The 22,231-nt window shown below is 39.5% G+C and overlaps 1 protein-coding gene across 1 annotated transcript in view; it reads left to right on the top strand.

The window, feature by feature from the left end:
- Positions 1–20,731, top strand: part of Nubp1 (NUBP iron-sulfur cluster assembly factor 1) — a 31,016-nt gene extending 10,285 nt beyond the window's left edge. The window contains exons 3-9 of the mRNA XM_071665868.1: positions 531–664; positions 3,078–3,179; positions 5,521–5,611; positions 6,357–6,511; positions 16,308–16,418; positions 18,372–18,558; positions 20,603–20,731. Coding sequence (XP_071521969.1) covers positions 531–664; positions 3,078–3,179; positions 5,521–5,611; positions 6,357–6,511; positions 16,308–16,418; positions 18,372–18,558; positions 20,603–20,646 — 824 coding nt within the window. The 3' untranslated portion in view covers positions 20,647–20,731. The remainder of the gene's footprint in view (positions 1–530; positions 665–3,077; positions 3,180–5,520; positions 5,612–6,356; positions 6,512–16,307; positions 16,419–18,371; positions 18,559–20,602) is intronic.
- The last annotated feature ends 1,500 nt before the right edge of the window (positions 20,732–22,231 follow it).

The following is a 22,231-nucleotide window of genomic DNA, read 5'->3' as shown; positions in this document are numbered from 1 at the left end:
GCATTGTTGGTTCACTTTCCTTTTCTATTAGTATTACTTTGGTTTTTGCTTCCCAGAGCTGGCAGCTTGTGTGCCCACGGCACTGGCTAGACCATGCAATACTTGGCAAGCTGCTGCATCACATGATTATTTTGTGGCCATCAGCAACTCAAGGGTGGGGCATTTGACAACTGCTTCTTTTCCTACACATCAAAGCTTTGGAACTTTCTAGCTTCTCATGTCTTTCTCAGTAACTATGACCTAGCACATTTCAAAAGAGAGGTATTTAACTTTCTCAGAAATTTGTAAATACTTTCCTTTGTCATTTCTTTTTCTTTTTAAAAATTCTCTCTCTATTTCAATGAGGGCCTGGCCTTGATGTGGACTTTTGTCCTTGACTGGAGCCTTAAACATAAAAGAAATTGATCTACCACTTTGTGATAAGAATAATCGGGATACTGTGGATATGATATTTGACCAGTACCTTACATTAAGTAACTATCATCCATAAGCCTTGTCTCCTAGTATTTCACAAAGTTGTTTTCTTGCAGATTTGGATGCGGTAAAGGAGCGTCTTGCCTCAATTAAGTATAAGATCTTGGTGTTGTCTGGCAAGGGTGGTGTGGGAAAGTCCACTGTCACTGCTATGATCGCTCGGGCTCTAGCACTAGATGACTCCAGGGAGGTGAGTATTGATATGTACTGTACACTCCAGAAATGGGAAACCCTTAACGTTGAAAAGTAGAGTCTCATGTTTGGTAAAGCAGGCCTGTTTTCATTGTGAGTGAAAAGTCTATCTTTGGCCAGGCTTTAGGAATGCTGTCTTGCTGAGAACTTTTAATTCCAAAGAAATTAACATTTTTCTGCTACTGAAAGTAGTACAGTCTTAGGCTGTATGATCCTTTAGAAAGTTCTTTGGTAATACAAGGACTCTTGTATGAGAGAAAGATGAGACTAAGTATGCTTAGAAAGGAGACTTGTGTGAGGAAGTATCAGGAGAGATTGAGTGTAGAATGGCAAAAGGTGAGAGCAAATGACATGAGGGGAGTGGGTGAGGAATGGGATGTATTTAGGGAAACAGTGATGGTTTGTGCAAAAGATGCATGTAGCATGAGAAAGATGGGAGATGGGGAGATTAGAAAGGGCAGTGAGTGGTGGGATGAAGAAGTAAAGTTGTTAATGAAAGAGAAAAGAGGCATATGGATGATACTTGCAAGGAAGGTGTGCAAAGGACTGAGAGATGTATAAGAGAAAGCGGCAGGAGGTCAAGGGGAACGTGCAAGGGTTGAAAAAGAGGGCAAATGAGAGTTGGGGTAAGAGAGTATCATTAAACTTTAGGGAGAATAGTTATATGTTTATGAAGGAGGTAAATAGTGTGCATAAGACAAGAGAACAAGTGGGAGCTTCAGTGAAAGGGGCAAGGGGGGAAGTGATACCAGGTAGTGATGAAGTGAGGAGGAGATGGAGTGATTATTTTGAAGGTTTCTTGAATGTGTTTGATGATAGAGTGGTAGATGTAGGATGTTTTGGTTTGGGTGGTGTGCAAAGTTAAAGAGTCAAGGAGAGTGGTTTGGTGAAGAGAGAACAGGTGATGAAAGCCTTGCGGAAGATCAAATCCGGCAAGGCTGCGGGTTTGGATGGTATCGAAGTTGAATTTATTAAGAAAGGGATGCCTGTGCTATTGATTGGTTGGTAAGAATTTTCATTGTATGCATGGATCATGGTGAAGTGCCTGAGGATTGGTAGAATACATGTATAGTGCAGGGGTTTGTGATGTCCCCATGGTTGTTTAACTTCTTTATGGATGGGGTGGTTAGGGAGGTAAATGCAAGAGATTTGGAGAGGGGTTGAGTATGCAGTCTGTTGTGGATGCGATGGCCTAGGAAGTGAGTCAATTGTTGTTTACCTGTGACATAGCTCTGGTGGCTGATTCAAGTGAGAGATTGCAGAAGTTGGTGACATTTTGGAAAATGTGTGGAAGGAGAAAGTTGAGAGTAGATATGAATAAGAGCAAGATTATTAGGTTCAGTAGGTTAAGGGGCAAATTAGTTGGGATTTAAGTTTGAATGGAGAAAAATTGGAGGAACTGAAGTGTTTTAGATATCTTGGAGTGGACTCAGCAGTGAATGGAACCATGGAAGCAGAAGGGAGTCACAGGGTGGGGGGAGGGGGCGAAGGTCTTGGGAGCAATGAAGAATGTGTAGAAGGAGAGAACATTATCTTGCAAAGTAAGAATGGATATGTTTGAAGGAATAGTAGTTCCAACAAAGTTATATCGTTGCGAGGCATGGGCTATAGATAGGGTTGTACGGAAGAGGGTGGATGTGTTGGAAATGAAATGTTTGAGGACAATATGTGGTATGATGTGGTTTGATCGAGTAAATAATGAAAGGGAAAGAGAGATGTGTGGAAATGAAAAGAGTGTGGTCGAGAGAACAGAAGAGGGTGTGTTGATATGGTTTGGTGACATGGAGAGAATGAGTGAGGAAAGATTGACAAAGAGGATATATGTGTCAGATGTGGTAGGGAAAAAGGAAAAGCAGGAAACCAAATTGGAGGTGGAAGGATGAGTGAAAAAGATTTTGAGCAATTGGGGCCTGAAGATACAGGAGGGTGAGAGGCGTGGAAGGAATAGAGTGAATTGGAACGATGTGGTATACCGGGGTCGACATGCTGTCAATGGATTGACCCATGGCATGTGAAATGTCTGGGATAATCCATGGAAAGGTCTGTGGGGCCTGGATGTGGATAGGGAGCTATGGTTTTTGTGCATTACACATGATAGTTAGAGACTGAGTGTGAACGAATATGGCCTTTTTTGTCTATTTTCTTGGCGCTCCCTTGCTGAAGCAGGGGGTAGTGATGTGCTTAATATTAGCTCTAAAGATGCAATGACTAACAGATTAATTACATATTAACTGTTGCTGAGTAACAGATCATTGTGATAGTGCATTCAAATTGTTTATATTACAACTAAATTCGTTACTTAGATTAAGAGGATGAGCCCTAAACGATGAATTGTGTTTTAAGAATGTCAGTTTATTATCTCAAAGATAATACATATTTGCTCAGTATTTTAATTCTTCCTGATTTTACAGGTTGGGATTTTGGACATTGACATCTGTGGGCCCTCCCAGCCAAGGGTGTTAGGGGCAGAGGAAGAGAAGGTTCATTCCTCTGGTACAGGCTGGTCACCTGTTGTAAGTTTAGCACTCTTGCATCTTTTTTTTTTTTTTATATAAATTTGTAGTGATGTTGATATGCTTAATGATTTTCTCTATGCATCATGTTCATTTTTAATAATATATATTTATTATATTTTGCTTTGTCGCTGTCTCCCGCGTTTGCGAGGTAGCGCAAGGAAACAGACGAAAGAAATGGCCCAACCCACCCCCATACACATGTATATACATACACGTCCCCACACGCAAATATACATACCCATACATCTCAATGTACACATATATATACACACATAGACATATACATATATACACATGCACACAATTCACACTGTCTGCCTTTATTCATTCCCATCGCCACCTCGCCACACATGGAATAACATCCCCCTCCCCCCTCATGTGTGCGAGGTAGCGCTAGGAAAAGACAACAAAGGCCCCATTCGTTCACACTCAGTCTCTAGCTGTCATGCAATAATGCCTGAAACCACAGCTCCCTTTCCACATCCAGGTCCCACAGAACTTTCCATGGTTTACCCCAGATGCTTCACATGCCCTGATTCAATCCATTGACAGTACGTCGACCCCGGTATACCACATCGATCCAATTCACTCTATTCCTTGCACGCATTTGACCCTCCTGCATGTTCAGGCCCCGATCACTCAAAATCTTTTTCACTCCATCTTTCCACCTCCAATTTGGTCTCCCACTTCTCCTCGTTCCCTCCACCTCCGACACATATATCCTCTTGGTCAATCTTTCCTCACTCATTCTCTCCATGTGCCCAAACCATTTCAAAACACCTTCTTCTACTCTCTCAGCCACGCTCTTCTTATTTCCACACATCTCTCTTACCCTTACATTACTTACTTGATCAAACCACCTCACACCACATATTGTCCTCAAACATCTCATTTCCAGCACATCCACCCTCCTGCACACTACTCTATCCATAGCCCATGCCTCGCAACCATACAACATTGTTGGAACCACTATTCCTTCAAACATAGCCATTTTTGCTTTCGGAGATAATGTTCTCGACTTCCACACATTCTTCAAGGCTCCCAGGATTTTCGCCCCCTCCCCCTACCCTATGATTCACTTCCGCTTCCATGGTTCCATCCGCTGCCAGATCTACTCCCAGATATCTAAAACAAATTTCTCTGTTTCTTGATCTTCAAAGCTTTTCACTGATATCCAATTTACTCTTTGTGTGTGGGAGATTCTCAGCTATTGTATTCTAATATATTATCTCTATCTGTTTATTATTAAGATTAACCAGAGCATAATTTTTTTGATAAAATTATGTACAACTCATGTTAGTGAAAAATTGCTCGTGTGTTATCCACCCCTTAACTTATACTGCTCCACTCCCAGGTGTGCAAGGTACACCAGGAGTACTGTCAGGCATATATAGTGAAATTTTAAGTATGTTTTGAAGTGTTTTGCCAAAACAAATGTTTGTTGAGGGTTTTCATCCCTAATATCTTTTATTTTGTAAGAGCTTCACAGATTCACAAATTATTACGTAAAGAGAGGGTACAAATCTTGTGCAGGCCTTCTTGACAGTTCTGCATACACTGACTGGTGTATGGAAAAATGTAGGTTGTAGCATCAGATGATAGTGCATGGGATGCCTTAATAAGTTTTAATGACCACTTGTTTCACCTCAAGGGAGATGCAGCTGATTCAAGAATTTTGATCATTTATGCCCCAGTCACAGTGAACAAAAATTGAGAAACTGTGACAGTTGAACATGACTGCAGTGAATGGCCTAATTGATGCTTATCTATTTTCTGTTATTTATTTGAAGTGATTTTGATTTCACTATTTCCGTTTTTCTTCTTAATGATGTTGTGAGCAATACAACCTGCGGCAGCATTTTAAAAGAAAAAAAAAATTGTCTGTTTTTTTGTAAATGATGTGTACACATCAGGTGATGATGTTGATTTAAAAGAATGCTTGAGGAATTCAGAACAATCTAGAATCAATGAAAAACAAACAAACACCGAGGCATCACAGCACACTGTTCATGCTTTGCATTCTCAGAGATTAGTATAATCAAAAGGATTATCATGAATATGTAGCACCAGTTAGGCTGATAGAAATTTTTGATTTACTGCAGTTTTTTCACAAAGGGATTGAAAGATGTCTGTAGGTGAAATACATAGATTTCAAGCTTATTTTTTTTTGATATGGCAGTTTAAAGCAGTGATGAAATATAAAGCATCCTTATGCTTTGAAAGTGATTTCTGATTTAGTTAACCCTAGGTAATTTTCACATACAATATCTTTTAAATCTATTACAATTACTTAATTTTGAAGAATGGAGAGGGTTTTATTTAAGAAAATATATTTCAGTATGTTGCGGAAAACTTAGCAGTGATGTCAATAGGCTTTCTTCTGAATAGTGCAGATGATGCTGTCATCTGGAGAGGACCCAAAAAGAATGGTATGTAACCCTTTAGTTAATTAATTTTCATGCTTATTGTTAGTTTTAACCAAATGTGTTATTTGCAGTAATCAGTACCTTGTCTGCTTATCGTTAACTTCTTCGAAGGATCTTCATTTTGAACCACAGTATACGAAAATTTACAAAATGCATTCAAGATTCAAATTTATTATTTAGCAAGAAAGGCTAGACAGCTCATCTTTGTAACATGCATCATATACTAGAATGGAAAAAGCATTTTGCCATCTACTCATATTTTTTGGCACTTCATGTTCATTTACCAGTATCAAGCCAGACTAAAGTTATTTTCTCCTACACACATGGGTAAACACTTCAGTTCATCATATAAAGGGAAGCACATGCTACTTAATGGTGATATTAGTGGCTAGGAAGGTTGTGGATGGATAAGTGAGTCAGCATCAACTTATACTCAGTACTTGGTGGCAGTCAGTTGAGGGGGAGATAGGTATTGTATAACGTAGTTTGATTTCCATTTCATGGGGGTCTCTTTACGTTGTTCATAGGTCAAGGGCCTCAGTCTCTTTGTACTTCTTTTTATTAAAGAACTTTTGAAGTAGTTTGATGGTCACTAGTATTAATTAATTTTGGATGCTATTTCACCACATATAGCTGTATTGAAATTTTTGATTATTCTTATTCAAATCTTACAGTACCCATGATTATTCTTATTCAAATCTTACAGTACCCATAATTATTAGCTATGCTTCTAATCATTCTACACCAGGAATGATTAAACAGTTCCTTCGTGATGTGGACTGGGGTTCTCTCGACTTCCTTGTTGTAGACACCCCCCCAGGAACAAGTGATGAGCACCTGAGCATTGTGCAGTACCTCTCTGCTGCTCAGCCAGTTGCAGCAATTATTGTTACAACTCCACAGGTTTGTTATAGCTGCAGAGGGTCTCTTCAAAGAATTAGAAGTAGCATTGTGCCTCCATGTCTCTTTTTTTTTTCTCCCCATTTTTTATCTCAATGCTAGTTTTCCATCTGAATTTTGCTAACTTTTGGCAAAACATTCACTTTTTCAAAACCAGTTTATTTTACTACAAGTTTTGCTTGGATTTCAGGCAACACTTCTGCTGCTACCATTCTGAAGTGATACATCATTATTCCCATGGTATTTACAAGTCTGAGGATTTACAAATTTAGTAGTGGTGGAATGACAATGTTTACTTTCCTTGTCCATGATGTACCTTAAGTACCAACACTTGAAAAATTTCTGGGGAAACCCTTGTCTTCTTTCACTTTGAAATTGAAAATTAACTTTTGTCATCTTAAAAATGTACAAAAACCATTTTATGAATTGTTGATACAGTTAGAATTTGTTATACTGTGTGAAATACTATCTTGATCAAGAAAGTGGTTGAAGAAATTAATGATAATGGGGACATTGCCTTGAGTGTGAGAAGTAAAGTTTTTGACTTGGAAGTAGAAAAAAGACCTCGAATGGTAAAATGATATACTAACAGGGAAAAAGTCCAGAAGACAGTCGATATGTAGATGTTATCTTCAAAATTAAGATTTCTGCCAAAGAAATGGAAAATGTGGAATATAGATTTAAAAGGACAAGTAGGAAATATGAGTAATTCTCGAGAAGCAGTTGGATACATGTGTAAGAAAATTTTTTTTATCTAATTGCCTTTTCTGCCCTCATGAGAAGACATTTAAAAACAAGTGAACAGTGGCTTCACTTGCAGACATTCATATCAAATGCAGTTGTTTCTCTGTTCCTGATGGTGCCTCATTAAGATAAGAAAGGTGAGATGTAAAAAAAGCATTACCTACAAATCTCTCCTCATGCTTTCCATTCCGATCATATTTCACATTTGTCTTACTACTTGTCATATGAAGTACGTGACATAGGTTGAGATGTCAAGTAGTTTTAATTGAATGGAGTGCAAAGTAGGAATGGGAATGAAGACAAGGAATATTACAATCAATAATATGTAACTTAACTCATGGAATGGATATTATGGTAGGAGAGCCTTAAGTAGATGAGACTGTCTCAGTGCCCTTCAGTAATAATGAGAACTTTGATGGGGATCTGTGATAGAAAATTGAACAAGTTCAGAATGAATTTCACACAAAGAAAAATATATATTATAGAGTGATCTGCCATGGTGGTAATTATTTCTCATAAATTGGATGGGTGGAGGAGGGTGTGATAGGTAGTCAGAGGGATCCAGTTGTAAATGACAGGGGCATGAGTAACTGGATTATTTACATCAGCAAGCATAACTGTTTCAAATACATACATTAAACATAAAGATGCCTATAAATGAACATGATACAGACATGGGCAAAACTGGGTAAAGAGCATTATGAATTTGTTTCTGGGAAGGAGCATGATAGGCTATGTGCATGATGTGTATGAGAATTCGCCTGTTTGCATAATTTTTTTTTTTTTTCCTGTATATACATTTTTTCATGAGGACTGGATAAGCAGACCACTGGATTGTGGTTATATGGATTGCAGTGACTGGGTTTAGTTTAGATGTAAAGCCTACTTCAGGTATTGGAAAAGAGAGGATTTTTTGGAAATGATATATCTGCCTCATCTGCCTTATGTCCCACTTTATCTTCCATGGTTCCATTTGCTGCCATGTCCATTCCTAGGTATCTGAACCCCCCCCCCCCCCCCCCCAACTACTTTCTCTCCAGGGTCTCTCCTTTCACACTTACACTCCTGCTGATCTGTATCTTTTTACTGCTAAACCTCATAACCTTGATTTTAATGACATTTACAAACTCCTCCGTTCTCTTTCTCTCCCAGGCTCAGTTACTGGCTTCTGCAGTTTGTCATGGTAATATGGTATCAGTACTTTGTCATGAGCAAGCAACAACTGACACACCTCTCAGACCATTTCCTGCATAGCAATATAGTGCCAGGAACAGACAAACAATGGCCCCATTTGCTCACATCTACTTTCTGGCTGTCATGTATAATGCACCATAACCAGAGCCCCTTAACCACAGCCAAGCTCCATATATCTTTCTATGGTTACCCTAACCACTTCATTTCCCCTGGTTCAGACTATTGATAGCATATAGGATATCTTCACCTGTGTATGTGCACATCACTCAAGTTTGTTCTGTCCCTTGCATGCCTCTCATGCTTATGCATGTTCAGGCCCTAGTAACTCAAAGCATCTTTCACTTCATCCTTTCACCTTATTTTTAGTTTCCTCCTCCTTGATCTTTCCACTGCTGAAATGTATATCCTCTTAAGAGTGTCACTTCACTCATCCTGTCTATATGTCCAAATGACTTCAGCACTCTCTGTTCAGCTCTCTTAGTCATCCTCAGCTTACTTCTTCACCTATCTCTTACACTATTATTCCTTACACAGTCAACCCTTCTCACACCACATGTTAACTTTAGGCATTCCATTTCCAATGCATATACCCTCCCCTGTTATTTTCCATTTAGATCCCATGACTCTTGCATACACCACTGTTGGGAGTACTGTACCTATCATTACCCTCACAGACAGTGACCTTTCTTTCCACATACTCCTCAGTGCACCCAGGACTTTACCTCATCACCCACCCTATGATTCACTTCATCTCTCATAGTTCTATGCAGTGTCATGTCCACTCCTAGGTATTTAACATATTTTACCTCATGGTTCTCTTCATTCAAACTCAAATTCAAACCAACCTGTCTCTTCCCCTTGCTAAATGCCATAACTATACTTTTATTCACATTAACTCTCAGCTATCTCCTTTCACAGTCTCTCAAACTTAAACACCAGCTTTTGCAATTTTTTACCTGAGTTTACCACCAGGGCCATGTTGTCATCAAACATGTTATCTTCCAGACTCCCTGAACCACCTGCATACTGTAGACCTGCCTCTCTCTCCTAGACCCTCACATTTACTGCCCTCACTGTCCCCATCCATGAATAGATTAAACAGCCATGGTGACATCATACATCATTGTTGTAAACCCACCTTTATGTAGAACCTCTCACCTTCCATCCTTCCTATTAGCACACACACTTTACTTTGTTGATGAGATCCCATTGCCTCTTGTAGTTTTCCTCCCTCACTGTGTATTCATGGGGGATAAAACATAGTACAGATAGAATGAAGCTGATGAAAATGAAGACTGAAGGTAACAGGATATATAGTGTGGAGAAATCTCTTATTTTTTTTTTTTTTTTTTTATACTTTGTCGCTGTCTCCCGCGTTTGCGAGGTAGCACAAGGAAACAGACGAAAGAAATGGCCCAACCCCCCCCCCATACACATGTATATACATACGTCCACACACGCAAATATACATACCTACACAGCTTTCCATGGTTTACCCCAGACGCTTCACATGCCTTGCTTCAATCCACTGACAGCACGTCAACCCCGGTATACCACATCGCTCCAATTCACTCTATTCCTTGCCCTCCTTTCACCCTCCTGCATGTTCAGGCCCCGATCACACAAAATCTTTTTCACTCCATCTTTCCACCTCCAATTTGGTCTCCCTCTTCTCCTTGTTCCCTCCACCTCCGACACATATATCCTCTTGGTCAATCTTTCCTCACTCATCCTCTCCATGTGCCCAAACCACTTCAAAACACCCTCTTCTGCTCTCTCAACCACGCTCTTTTTATTTCCACACATCTCTCTTACCCTTACGTTACTCACTCGATCAAACCACCTCACACCACACATTGTCCTCAGACATCTCATTTCCAGCACATCCATCCTCCTGCGCACAACTCTATCCATAGCCCACGCCTCGCAACCATACAACATTGTTGGAACCACTATTCCTTCAAACATACCCATTTTTGCTTTCCGAGATAATGTTCTCGACTTCCACACATTCTTCAAGGCTCCCAGGATTTTCGCCCCCTCCCCCACCCTATGATCCACTTCCGCTTCCATGGTTCCATCCGCTGCCAGATCCACTCCCAGATATCTAAAACACTTCACTTCCTCCAGTTTTTCTCCATTCAAACTCACCTCCCAATTGACTTGACCCTCAACCCTACTGTACCTAATAACCTTGCTCTTATTCACATTTACTCTTAACTTTCTTCTTCCACACACTTTTCCAAACTCAGTCACCAGCTTCTGCAGTTTCTCACATGAATCAGCCACCAGCGCTGTATCATCAGCGAACAACAACTGACTCACTTCCCAAGCTCTCTCATCCACAACAGACTGCATACTTGCCCCTCTTTCCAAAACTCTTGCATTTACCTCCCTAACAACCCCATCCATAAACAAATTAAACAACCATGGAGACATCACACACCCCTGCCGCAAACCTACATTCACTGAGAACCAATCACTTTCCTCTCTTCCTACACGTACACATGCCTTACATCCTCGATAAAAACTTTTCACTGCTTCTAACAACTTGCCTCCCACACCATATATTCTTAATACCTTCCACAGAGCATCTCTATCAACTCTATCATATGCCTTCTCCAGATCCATAAATGCTACATACAAATCCATTTGCTTTTCTAAGTATTTCTCACATACATTCTTCAAAGCAAACACCTGATCCACACGTCCTCTACCACTTCTGAAACCACACTGCTCTTCCCCAATCTGATGCTCTGTACATGCCTTCACCCTCTCAATCAATACCCTCCCATATATTTTACCAGGAATACTCAGCAAACTTATACCTCTGTAATTTGAGCACTCACTCTTATCCCCTTTGCCTTTGTACAATGGCACTATGCACGCATTCCGCCAATCCTCAGGCACCTCACCATGAGTCATACATACATTAAATAACCTTACCAACCAGTCAACAATACAGTCACCCCCTTTTTTAATAAATTCCACTGCAATACCATCCAAACCTGCTGCCTTGCCGGCTTTCATCTTCCGCAAAGCTTTCACTACCTCTTCTCTGTTTACCAAATCATTTTCCCTAACCCTCTCACTTTGCACACCACCTCGACCAAAACACCCTATATCTGCCACTCTATCATCAAACACATTCAACAAACCTTCAAAATACTCACTCCATCTCCTTCTCACATCACCACTACTTGTTATCACCTCCCCATTTGCGCCCTTCACTGAAGTTCCCATTTGCTCCCTTGTCTTACGCACTTTATTTACCTCCTTCCAGAACATCTTTTTATTCTCCCTAAAATTTAATGATATAATTGTTTCTCGCAAGCTCATTTGCCATTTTTATTTAGGCATCCTTTTTGCATAATTTTCTTTTTTTTTACTTTCACATTTTCATGCATTTTGGATACAGCACAATGTCAAGTTCATCTTTCTTTGTTATATTTAATCTATCTCAGTATTGAAAAAGCACGTTTTTAAATGAATACCCCCTCACCTCTTCATGCCCACAAGTATCTTCTTGGCTGCCAATCTCCATTCCGTAATAACACCCCCTCCCCCCCACTCCCTTTACTATTTTCTCACCTTTTTCCACTTCTGTCTCAGTCTCTTTTACTGCTAAACCTCATACCTTCTATTTAGTCACTTATCAACCACCCTCTTCATCCTCACTCACTCTTCTGTTCTGAATATCATGTAAATGTATCACTTGTATGTAGCAAAAATGACAACTCCTCAGACCTTGCCCTCAGCAATATAAAACAGAAAACTGCCCTTTGCACACTTCTTTTGCTGATTATAATGCACCATAACCAGAGCCCCTTAACCATCAGCCAAGTTACATAATCTTTATTGGTTACCTAACCACTTCATTTCCCTTGGTTAGACTATTGATATTCAGATACTTCACCTGTTTTAGGCACATCAACTCAAGTTGTTCTTCCCTTCCATTGCCTTCATGAACTATCCATGTTCAGGCCATTAGTACACTCAAAGCACTTTCACATTACTCCTTTCCATTTTTAGTTCCCTCCTTGATCTTCCCTCTGAAATAAATCCCTTAAGATGTCACTCACTCATCTGTCTATGTCCAAATGACTCAGACCTCTCTGTTTCTCTTAGTCTGCCCAGTTACTTCACCATATTCTTACACTGTATCCTCACAGTCAACCCTTTCATACCACATGTTAATCAGGCATTCCATTTCCAATCTTACCCTCTACTGTTATTTTCCATTAATCCCATGATTTCATTGCATACACCTGTTGGGAGTACTGTACCTATCATTACCTCACAGACATACCTTTCTTTCCACATACTCTCAGTGCCCCAGACTTACCTCAATCACCACCCTATGATTCACTTCATCTCTCATTAGTTTCTTTCAGTGTCATGTCCATCCAGGTATTAACATATTTTACCTCATGTTCTCTCATCAAACTCAATCAAACCAACTGTTTTCACCTTCTAAATGCCATAACTATCTTTTTTCACATTTTAACTCCACATTTCCTTTCCCACTCTCAACTTAAACACCAGCATTTTGCATTCTACCGTGTTACCCCATGCTGCATTTTCATAAATTTAATTCAGAGGGCCGAATCTCCGCCAACGAGACTCCCTCCCTCTAGTCCTCACATTTCACTGCGCTCACTTCGCCCATCATATATAATTCAACTAGCCATCGGGAATATAACATATGTTGTAAACCCACCTTATGTAAACCTACCACCTCATCCTTCATTAGCACACACACTTTACTTTGTTGATGAATCCATCCTTCTAGTTTTCCTCCTACTGTGATAATGGGGAAAAAATTTACAGAAGAATAATGCTAGATGAAAATGAACTGAAAGGTAAAAGGAATATGTTGGAAAATCTCTTATAAGTGAAAATTATAAAGCCTCTGAAATGATAATGAAAGGCTTGAGTATAGGAAATGGAAGAGATATGGATACATTCAGAGAGGCTTGTTCATGCTAGAAATGTTACAGATGAAAATACCAAAGGAGTCTTCTGTAAATTGGTGTAAAGGAGCTATTTTGTGAGAAATGTACTTTATCTGCAGAATGAAAAAGTAAGAAACACGTAAGTACAAGTTGAACCTCTCCAAGGCAGCAACCTTAAGACCTAAGCAGTATAGAATTTTCTTGCTTGTGGGTGATCCTGTATAAGCTCCACAGAAAAAATACTTTGCCTATCCTAAACACCATAATAGTAAAAGTAAACAAAGTGAGAGATCCATGGCAAAGAGTTTGATGAATAAAATTGCATTAGATGAAGCTTGGAAAAAGTAGTGGGATTGGATGGGATTGCAGCTGAATTTCTTGAGGAAGGGTGGTGGTGGTGCTTAGTGGTTTGTCAGGTTTTTCATTGCTTGTATGACTGAAGGGGTTGGGGAGAAAGAATACTTCATATGTATTCCCTAAGTTGTAGAAGGCAGCTTAGAGGGGTGGGAGCAGGAGTCTGAAAAATGCTTCCCTTCATGTATTTTGACTTCTAAAAGTTGGTATAGAAGGAGTCAAGTGAGGAATGCTCTCTCTTCCTCAAAAGCTGAGGCTGGGGTGTCTCAATTTGCTTGCACGTAACTAAGATGAGAAGAAAGGAGAGATAGGCAGTATGTTTAAAGAAAGGAACTTGGATGTCCTAGCTCTAAGCAAAGCTCAAGGGTAAGATGGGAAGATTGGTTTAGGAAGGTCTTAGGGGTAAAGTCAGTGGTTAATGTTAGGGTGAGAGCTAAGGAAGGGGTAGCACTTCTCTGAAGGAAGAACTTTGGGACTTTGTGAAAGAGTGTATGGAAGTGAACCCCAGAATGATGTGGATAAGACTGTAGTGGATTATTTGGGGAGTGATTATTAGCGCTTATGCATTTGGCCACAAAGAGAATAGTGAAGAAACAATTGTTTTGGGAATAGTTGAGTGGGTGTGTCAGCAGTTTTGATGTGAGAGATCAGCTTTAAGTGATGGTTGATTTGAATGCAAATGTAGGTAATGTAACAGGGGGTATTTGCCAAGATTAAAAGAAATGAAGAATTGTTTGCTTAAAAAGGACTAGTGACTGGGAATACTTGGTGTGAAATGAGGGACATACATAAGTACTCTTGGAAAGTTGGTAAGCAGGCATTATTGGATTATGTACTAATTGATAGGCATGCAACAGAGAGACTCTAAGATGTGAAAATATGGTTAGGGGCAGTTGGTGGGATGTCATATCATTATCTGGTGGAGGTGAGGGTGAAGATTTGCAATTACTTTTGGAGAAGAGGAAATTATATGGGTGAGAAGAGGGTGGTGAAAGTAAGTGAGCTTGGAAAATAGGCTTGTGTGAAGATGTAATGGGAGAGATTGAGTGTAAAATGGCTAAAGATGAGAGGAATTGGGGGTATTTAATGAAGCAGTGCTTGCATGAGGGGGAGAAGTGTATTCAATGGGAAGTGGGCAGGTGAGAACAGGCACTGATTAATGGGATGATTAAGCTCTCTTGCTGTTGAAATAGAAAAGAGATGTATGGGTGGTACCTACAGGGAATAAGTGCAAGTGATTGGAAGATGTACAAGAGAAAGCTCTTAGAAGCCAAGAGGAAGGTTTATGGGCTGAAGAAGGCTGATTAAGAGTTAGGATGAGCAAATGTCAGCAAACTTCAAGAAAAATAAGAAAATGTTTCAGAAGGAGGTTAATTGTGAGAAAAACAAGAGAACAAGTGGGGACATTTGTGAGAGGGTAAATGGGGATGGGGTGATGGGCAGTAATCAGGTGAAGAGGAGTTAGTACTATGATGGATTGCTTAATGTGTTTGATGATAGGGTGACACATGTAGGGAGTTTTGGTCAGGTAGGTATGTGAAGTGAGTCATGGCAAGTAGTTTAGGTGAAAAGAGAAGCAGTGGTGAAAGCCTTGCGGAAGATGAAATGTTGTAAGGTGGCTTGAGTGAATGGTATTTCATTTGAATTTCTTTAGAAAGAGGGTGACTGTGTTGTTGTGCCTTTTAGTATTCTGATAATATCTTTTATGGATACTGGCTTGTCAATTGCTATTCCCATTATCTTTTCAAACTTTCTTTATTCCTCCTTTCTTATCCTGCTCTTCTCATTCCTTGCTTTCTTATAATGTGCAATTGCTGGCTAGGATGAGAGCCATCTTTATCTTCACCACTGCACATCTTGAAGCTCCTTATTAAACCCATTCTTTCCTTTCACTTGCCATTCCCTTGTGGTACCTGTGTTTCTACTCTTTCATTGTAAACTTCACTGAACCTCACATCGCAAATTCCTAGCTCCTGACTATTAAACTCCATTTCCCAACCCATATTACCATAGAAGTAGTTGAGGATTATGTAGTTCCCACGATTATATTTCCTCTTTATGTCTCACCACACCTATGCTCTTTTAATGTCCTCATTTACCACATAGTCATACTTGAGCATTATAAGATCACTTCTTCCAATTGTTTATCGTATATGATATTCTTGATACTCATGCTAGTATTCATGAAGATAAGATCTACCAATGAATGTGTGCTTTTAGTGTTTCTGCATGTTAATGGATGGAAATGTGTAGCTACTACTGAAATGTTCAATAACTTTTTCCCTTCAGATGTAACAAGTAACATCGTATATTCACATGCTGTACTCAGTACTGAACTGTACCAAACATATACAGTACTGCATGCATTTGGTACATTGCCTTGTCAGCTGAATTTTCCTTACATGTATGATGATTATGGGCCATTCATTATCAGGTTAATGGCATATTTACAGTGTAAGTTTCTGGAAAATTGAATATCTGTGATACCAACAAATATCAGATATCAGACCTAGAAGCTTATTTGTATTAATGTTGTGATTTCCTTTTACCAGGAAGTGGCTCTCCTTGATGTTCGGAAAGAAATCACCTTCTGCAGAAAAGTCAATATTCCAATAATTGGTATAGTGGAAAATATGACCACCTTTGTTTGTCCAAAGTGTAAGGTAATATATTTTTACATTATTTGCAAATCTACTTTAGTGAAAATATCATCAGTCGTGTGTGTGTGTTTGAGAGGTTAGATAATATTATTAGAGCCTGTGAAAAGCTATTAGAAATATAAGTTGCTGGCCTTGTGTTCAAGTAGTATTTTATCAATTACAGCATGTTATATTGCAATATTAATTAGTTTATAAATTAAACCAGACTATCCCTGCAAGAAGTCATCTTCAAATGAGGCTATATCTTCAATACTGAAAGAAAGGAGCACAGTTTCATCAAGAAATCAGAATACCCAGGTTTCTCTTGTCAAGTTATTTATCAGGGTCTCTCATGCTCATTCCCTTCAGGAACTCCCTCATTGGGGTGGCCATGGCATAAAAGTCTTCATAATTGGTGAACTCCAGTGCTGCTTCTTAGCCAGTGCCTCACTGTCAAGAAGGCAACTCTTGCACAGTGTTTCCAGAGGCTCTAACCAAATGTTCCTCCCGGCTACTTCTTCCTAATGTTCCCCTCTGTAAAAAAAATAATAAGAAGAAGATAAAACAGAAACAATCAGTGAAAGGTCATTAATGATGTAAAGGATATATAAATGTAGTGAAACAAAAATCAACAAAAGGAACTCAAGTCAGCAAAAGGAACAAGAGATTCAACAGAAGGAATAATAGAACCAACAGAAGGAACAAAAGTGTCAAATAGAAGAAACAAGATCATCAGGACAACTATTGCTCCTACTTTGCCAAAAGCAGGGCCAGCACAGAAGCGCTAATTGCAGGAAAATCTAGAGTTACAAAGAATGTGTTGTGCGAGTTTATTTTTGTCACGATATGTGTGACAAGGAGAGATTGTTTGTTTTGTGGGCAGAATGTCAGCATTTTACATGAGGGTGAGGTAGAAAGAAAAGACAGCTACTTAGGTCAAAGAAGTGCAACTTGATAAGCATTGAAGTGCTGGCTTACCATACAACTGTCACTAACCCTCCTGGTACTCAGTTGGACAGTACTGGCAATATGTCTTTCTGGTCAGTGGCTGCCAACCTACCACTACCACTATCATCATCACTAGACAGGACTTGTTTTTTCCCTTCTTTTCAACCTTGTTACAGCCATACACATTTAGGCACCCCAGCCTTGGCTGTGATGAAAGATCCTTGCTGGCTTCTTTTCCAACCCTTCCTTTAAGTAATTGTTAATACAAATGAGGAGGATTTCCATCCCCATGTTCCACCTGTTAGTCTTATCATACAGCATGCAAGAGATTACATGGGTTTCATTCCTTTCCTAGTATCCCCAGGGACATATTCCCTATACTGTATGTTTTTTCCTGTTTATACCTTTACTTCAGTAAAGGTCAGAAGGAACTATTTATGACCATATAATTTTTTGTTCAATTTGGTTGCATTATGGGAACTACATAAAACGGGACATAAAAGAAAGAATACTTCCTGTACATTTCCTCTGTATCATTGTAGGTGACTGAGGAATAGGAATGGGTAGCTGGCAATCATCTCCTTCTGTATTACTTCAATGGGAAAGGAGGGATAGAACAAAGAGTAAGATGAGGATTTTCCTTTCATTTTAGCCATCTGCCCTTGAAACTCTCCTTCCAAGATGGTGAGGGCAGATAGATACCAGTGCAAAGGAAATATATGAAAATAAAACAGAATACTTCCTTTATGTTTTCTGGTTTTTTGGTAAAATTTGCTGTCATGGAAATTACTGAGGCATAATGTATTTTTGCTGTAGTGAATAGTAGTAGTTGCGAGATATTGAACGGAAAACTGAAGTGTGTGAAAGTGAACTCATTGACTGACATTTTTTTTTATGTAGTTGCAGAAAATGTTAGAGATACATGTTATTAATACTGTATCAATTCAAGGAAGTGTATAAGGAATGTAATTAGACCAATTTAGAAGTAAGCTTCTTTGCTGCCGTGTTTGATTTGCAAAACATTTTCAGACTGAGACAGCCATCTTTCCAGCCACCACAGGAGGAGGATTGAAACTAGCATCTGATTCTGGTTTACCATTACTTGGTCAGTTACCATTGGATCCTAGAGTTGCCCAAGCTTGTGACTATGGAAAAAATTTCCTAACTGAAGAACCAGACGCCCCGGCCACATCTGCTTACAAACATATTGCGAGAAGTAAGCTTCCAACTTTTAGATGTGCATTAGAATGGGTTTTCATATGCAGTTACCCTTTTTTTCATATTTATAATCAACCTTCTTGATATACAATTTCATACATTATGCAAATATAGAATCACAGAATAGGCTTAAATTAAGTAGTAAATCTGTTAGTTATATTCTTTGTTGGAAAACCACCATAGGAGAAGTGAAGAAAGTACCACTTCCTTGTTTATATTCCTTAGTTGATCAATTATTCCCTCAACTGCCACATTACTCACCTTTGCGCATTCAAATCACCCATCACTCTAACCCCTTCTCGTGCATCAAAACTACTAACACACTCACTCAGCTGCTCCCAAAACACTTGCCTCTCATGATCTTTCTTCTCATGCCCAGGTGCATAGGCACCAATAATCACCCATCTCTCTCCATCCACTTTCAGTTTTACCCTTATCAATCTAGAGTTTACTTTCTTACACTCTATCACATACTCCCAACAACTGTTTCAGGAGTAGTACTACTCCTTCCCTTGCTCTTGTCCTCTCACCAACCCCTGACTTTACTCCCAAAATACTCTTCCCCTTTACCCTTGAGCTTCGTTTCACTTAGAGCCAAAACATCCTGGTTCCTTTCATCAAACATACTACCTATCTCTCCTTTTTTCTCATCTTGGTTACATCCACATGCATTTAGACACCCCAATTTGAGATTTGGAGGAGGATGAGCACTCCCCATGTGACTCCTGTTTCCCCTTTTAGAAAGTTAAAACACTTAATCACTCTTTCCCACATGAACAAGATAGCACAAGGAAACAGACGAAGAATGGCCCAACCCCGCATATACACACATGTATACATAAAAGCCCATACATGCACATATACATACATATACATTTCAACGTATACATACATATATATACATACCCATGTACATATTCATAGTTGCTGCTTTTATCCATTTCCGTCACCACACAGGAAACAGCATCCCCCCCTTCCAGCAAGGTAACACCAGGCAAAGACAAAAGATTACATTTGTTCACACTTAGTCTCTAGCTGTCACATGTAATGCACTGAAACCACAGCTCCCTTTCCATGTCCAGGCATGTCAGACCTTTCCATGGTTTACCCCAGATGCTTCACATGCCCTGGTTCAATCCATTTTCAGCACATCGACCATGGTATACCACATAGTTCCAATTCACTCTATTCCTTGCACTCCTTTCACCCTTCTGTATGTTCAGGCCCCGATCGCTCAAAATCTTTTTCACTTCTTTCTTTCACCTCCAGTTTGGTCTCCCGCTTCTCCTCATTCCCTCCACCTCTGACACATATATCCTCTTTGTCAATCTTTCCTCACTCATTCTCTCCATGTGTCCAAACCACCTCAACACACCCTTTTCCACTCTCTCAACCACACTCCCTCCACTACCACACATCCCCCCACCCTCACACTACCCACTTGATCAAACCTCCTCACACCACACATTGTCCTCAGACACCTCATCCCCAACACATCCACCCTCCTCTGCACAACCCCATCCATAGCCCATGCCTTGGGACCACTACTCCCCCAAACACACCCACCTTCACTCTCTAAGACAACGTTCTCGTCCTCCACACATTCTTCAACGCTCCCAGAACCCATGCCCCCTCCCCCACCCTGTGACTCACTCCCGCTTCCATGGTTTCATCCGCTGCCAGGTCCACTCCCAGATACCCAAAACAATTCACTTCCTCGTTTTTCTCCGTTCAAACTTACCTCCCAACTAACTTGTCCCTCCACCTTACTGAACCTAATAACCCTGCTCGTATTCACATTTACTCCCAACTTTCCTCCTTCACACACTTCACTAAACTCACTCACAATAATAAACTAACACATTAAGGTACTTTTATGCTCTATTTGAGATATTTTAAATTTGTACCAAGTGCAATTAGCCTGCTTGATTAAAAATTTGTTTCATGTATATTGATGCTTTTATGGTTTGTTAATAGGTCAGTATTTGTTGAAAGACAGTAAACATATGAACAATCTTTCTTATGTATTTCTCTACTTTCAGAAATTATGGAGTACTGTCAGACTCACTCAGAGCAGCAGTCATGATTTGTCAGAGACATAAGGTCTTGAAAATACTTCAGTAGAAAAATTAAGATTATGTATATAACTTTTATATAAAAAGAGAATTGAACTTTGGTGTGTATTTATAAACTTCCTCTATTTACTCACATACACTGTTTATCTATGTATCTATATCCCTGATGGCTGTTCCTATTGGAACTACCTCAAAGGGGTGGCTATGGCAATAAAGTCACCATAACAAGGGTAACTCTAGCACAGTTTTTGCCGAGGCTCCTACCTAATGTTCCTACTGACTCATACTTAATGCTCCTACCAACTACTTCTACCTAATTCTGCCTAAGCACTCCTACTTTCTACTTATCTACTGCTTTTGCATACACATGCTCTGAAAAGTTTCTGAAAGACTCTGTGCTAGACAAATTAACTCAATGAATGGTGGCTTTTGATAAATGGTCATGGACCTCACAAAAAAAATGGTAGCCCTGCTTTTAAGATAATGGTAGACATGGATTATGAGACATATGTCATTATTCATGTTTCACATGCAGTTATTCAGTATTGTTATATTAAAAGGGAATGATGACATAGTAAAAGTAATTGATCATACAAATTTGACATTTGGAGAACAATATGGATAGCTCTGGTAATGTTCAAACAAACAAATGTAGCATGTTTATTGTTATAGTTATAAGCATTGCTATTTATTATTTATTTACTATACTTAATCGCCGTCTTCTGTGTCAGCAAGGTAGGGCAAGGAAACAAACGAGGAATGGCCCAACCCACCCACATACACATGTATAAACACCCATACACGCACATACATTTCAACATATGCATACATATACATACACAGACATATACATATACACGCATGTACATATTCATACGTGTTGTCTTCATCCATTTCCGTTGCCACCCCATCACACATGGAATAGCATCTCCCCTTCCCCCTCCAGCAAGGTAGCACCAGGAAAAGACAAAAAGGCCACATTCGTTCACACTCAGTCTCTAACTATCATGTGTAATGCACTGGAACCACAGCTCCCTTTCCACATCCAGAGACCTTTCCATGGTTTATCCCAGATGCTTCATATGCCCTGGTTCAATCCATTGTCAGCACATCGACCCAGGTATACCACATCGTTCCAATCCACTCTATTCTTTACACGCCTTTCACCCTCCTTTTTGTTCAGGCCCCGATCACTCAAAATCTTTTTCACTCCATCCTTCCACCTCCAATTTGGTCTCCTGCTATGTAAGCATATATTAACATTATCATGTTATGAAATATATAATTGTGACAGACAGTTGGTGACACATAAAACCAAATGCCAGATAATGCAGGATTATTATTCAAACAATGTAATGGAAATGCATAAAATAAAAAGAAGAAACCTGGGAACAGATGGTAAACCTCTGCATCAGTGCTAGACAGATCAAACTGGCCATATATTCATTCCACTGAAACCATATGTTGACTGACTCTATATATGACATGTGATTCATACATGGATATCAGAATATGTTATATACTTATAGGTAAGAGAAACAATTATGAGTGCTCTCATTTATTAGATATAGATTTGGCATAGCCAACCCCAGCATC

This window comes from Panulirus ornatus, chromosome 10, assembly GCF_036320965.1.
Source record: "Panulirus ornatus isolate Po-2019 chromosome 10, ASM3632096v1, whole genome shotgun sequence".
Taxonomy (NCBI): domain Eukaryota; kingdom Metazoa; phylum Arthropoda; class Malacostraca; order Decapoda; family Palinuridae; genus Panulirus; species Panulirus ornatus.
This window is presented reverse-complemented; position numbering and strand designations above follow the sequence as displayed.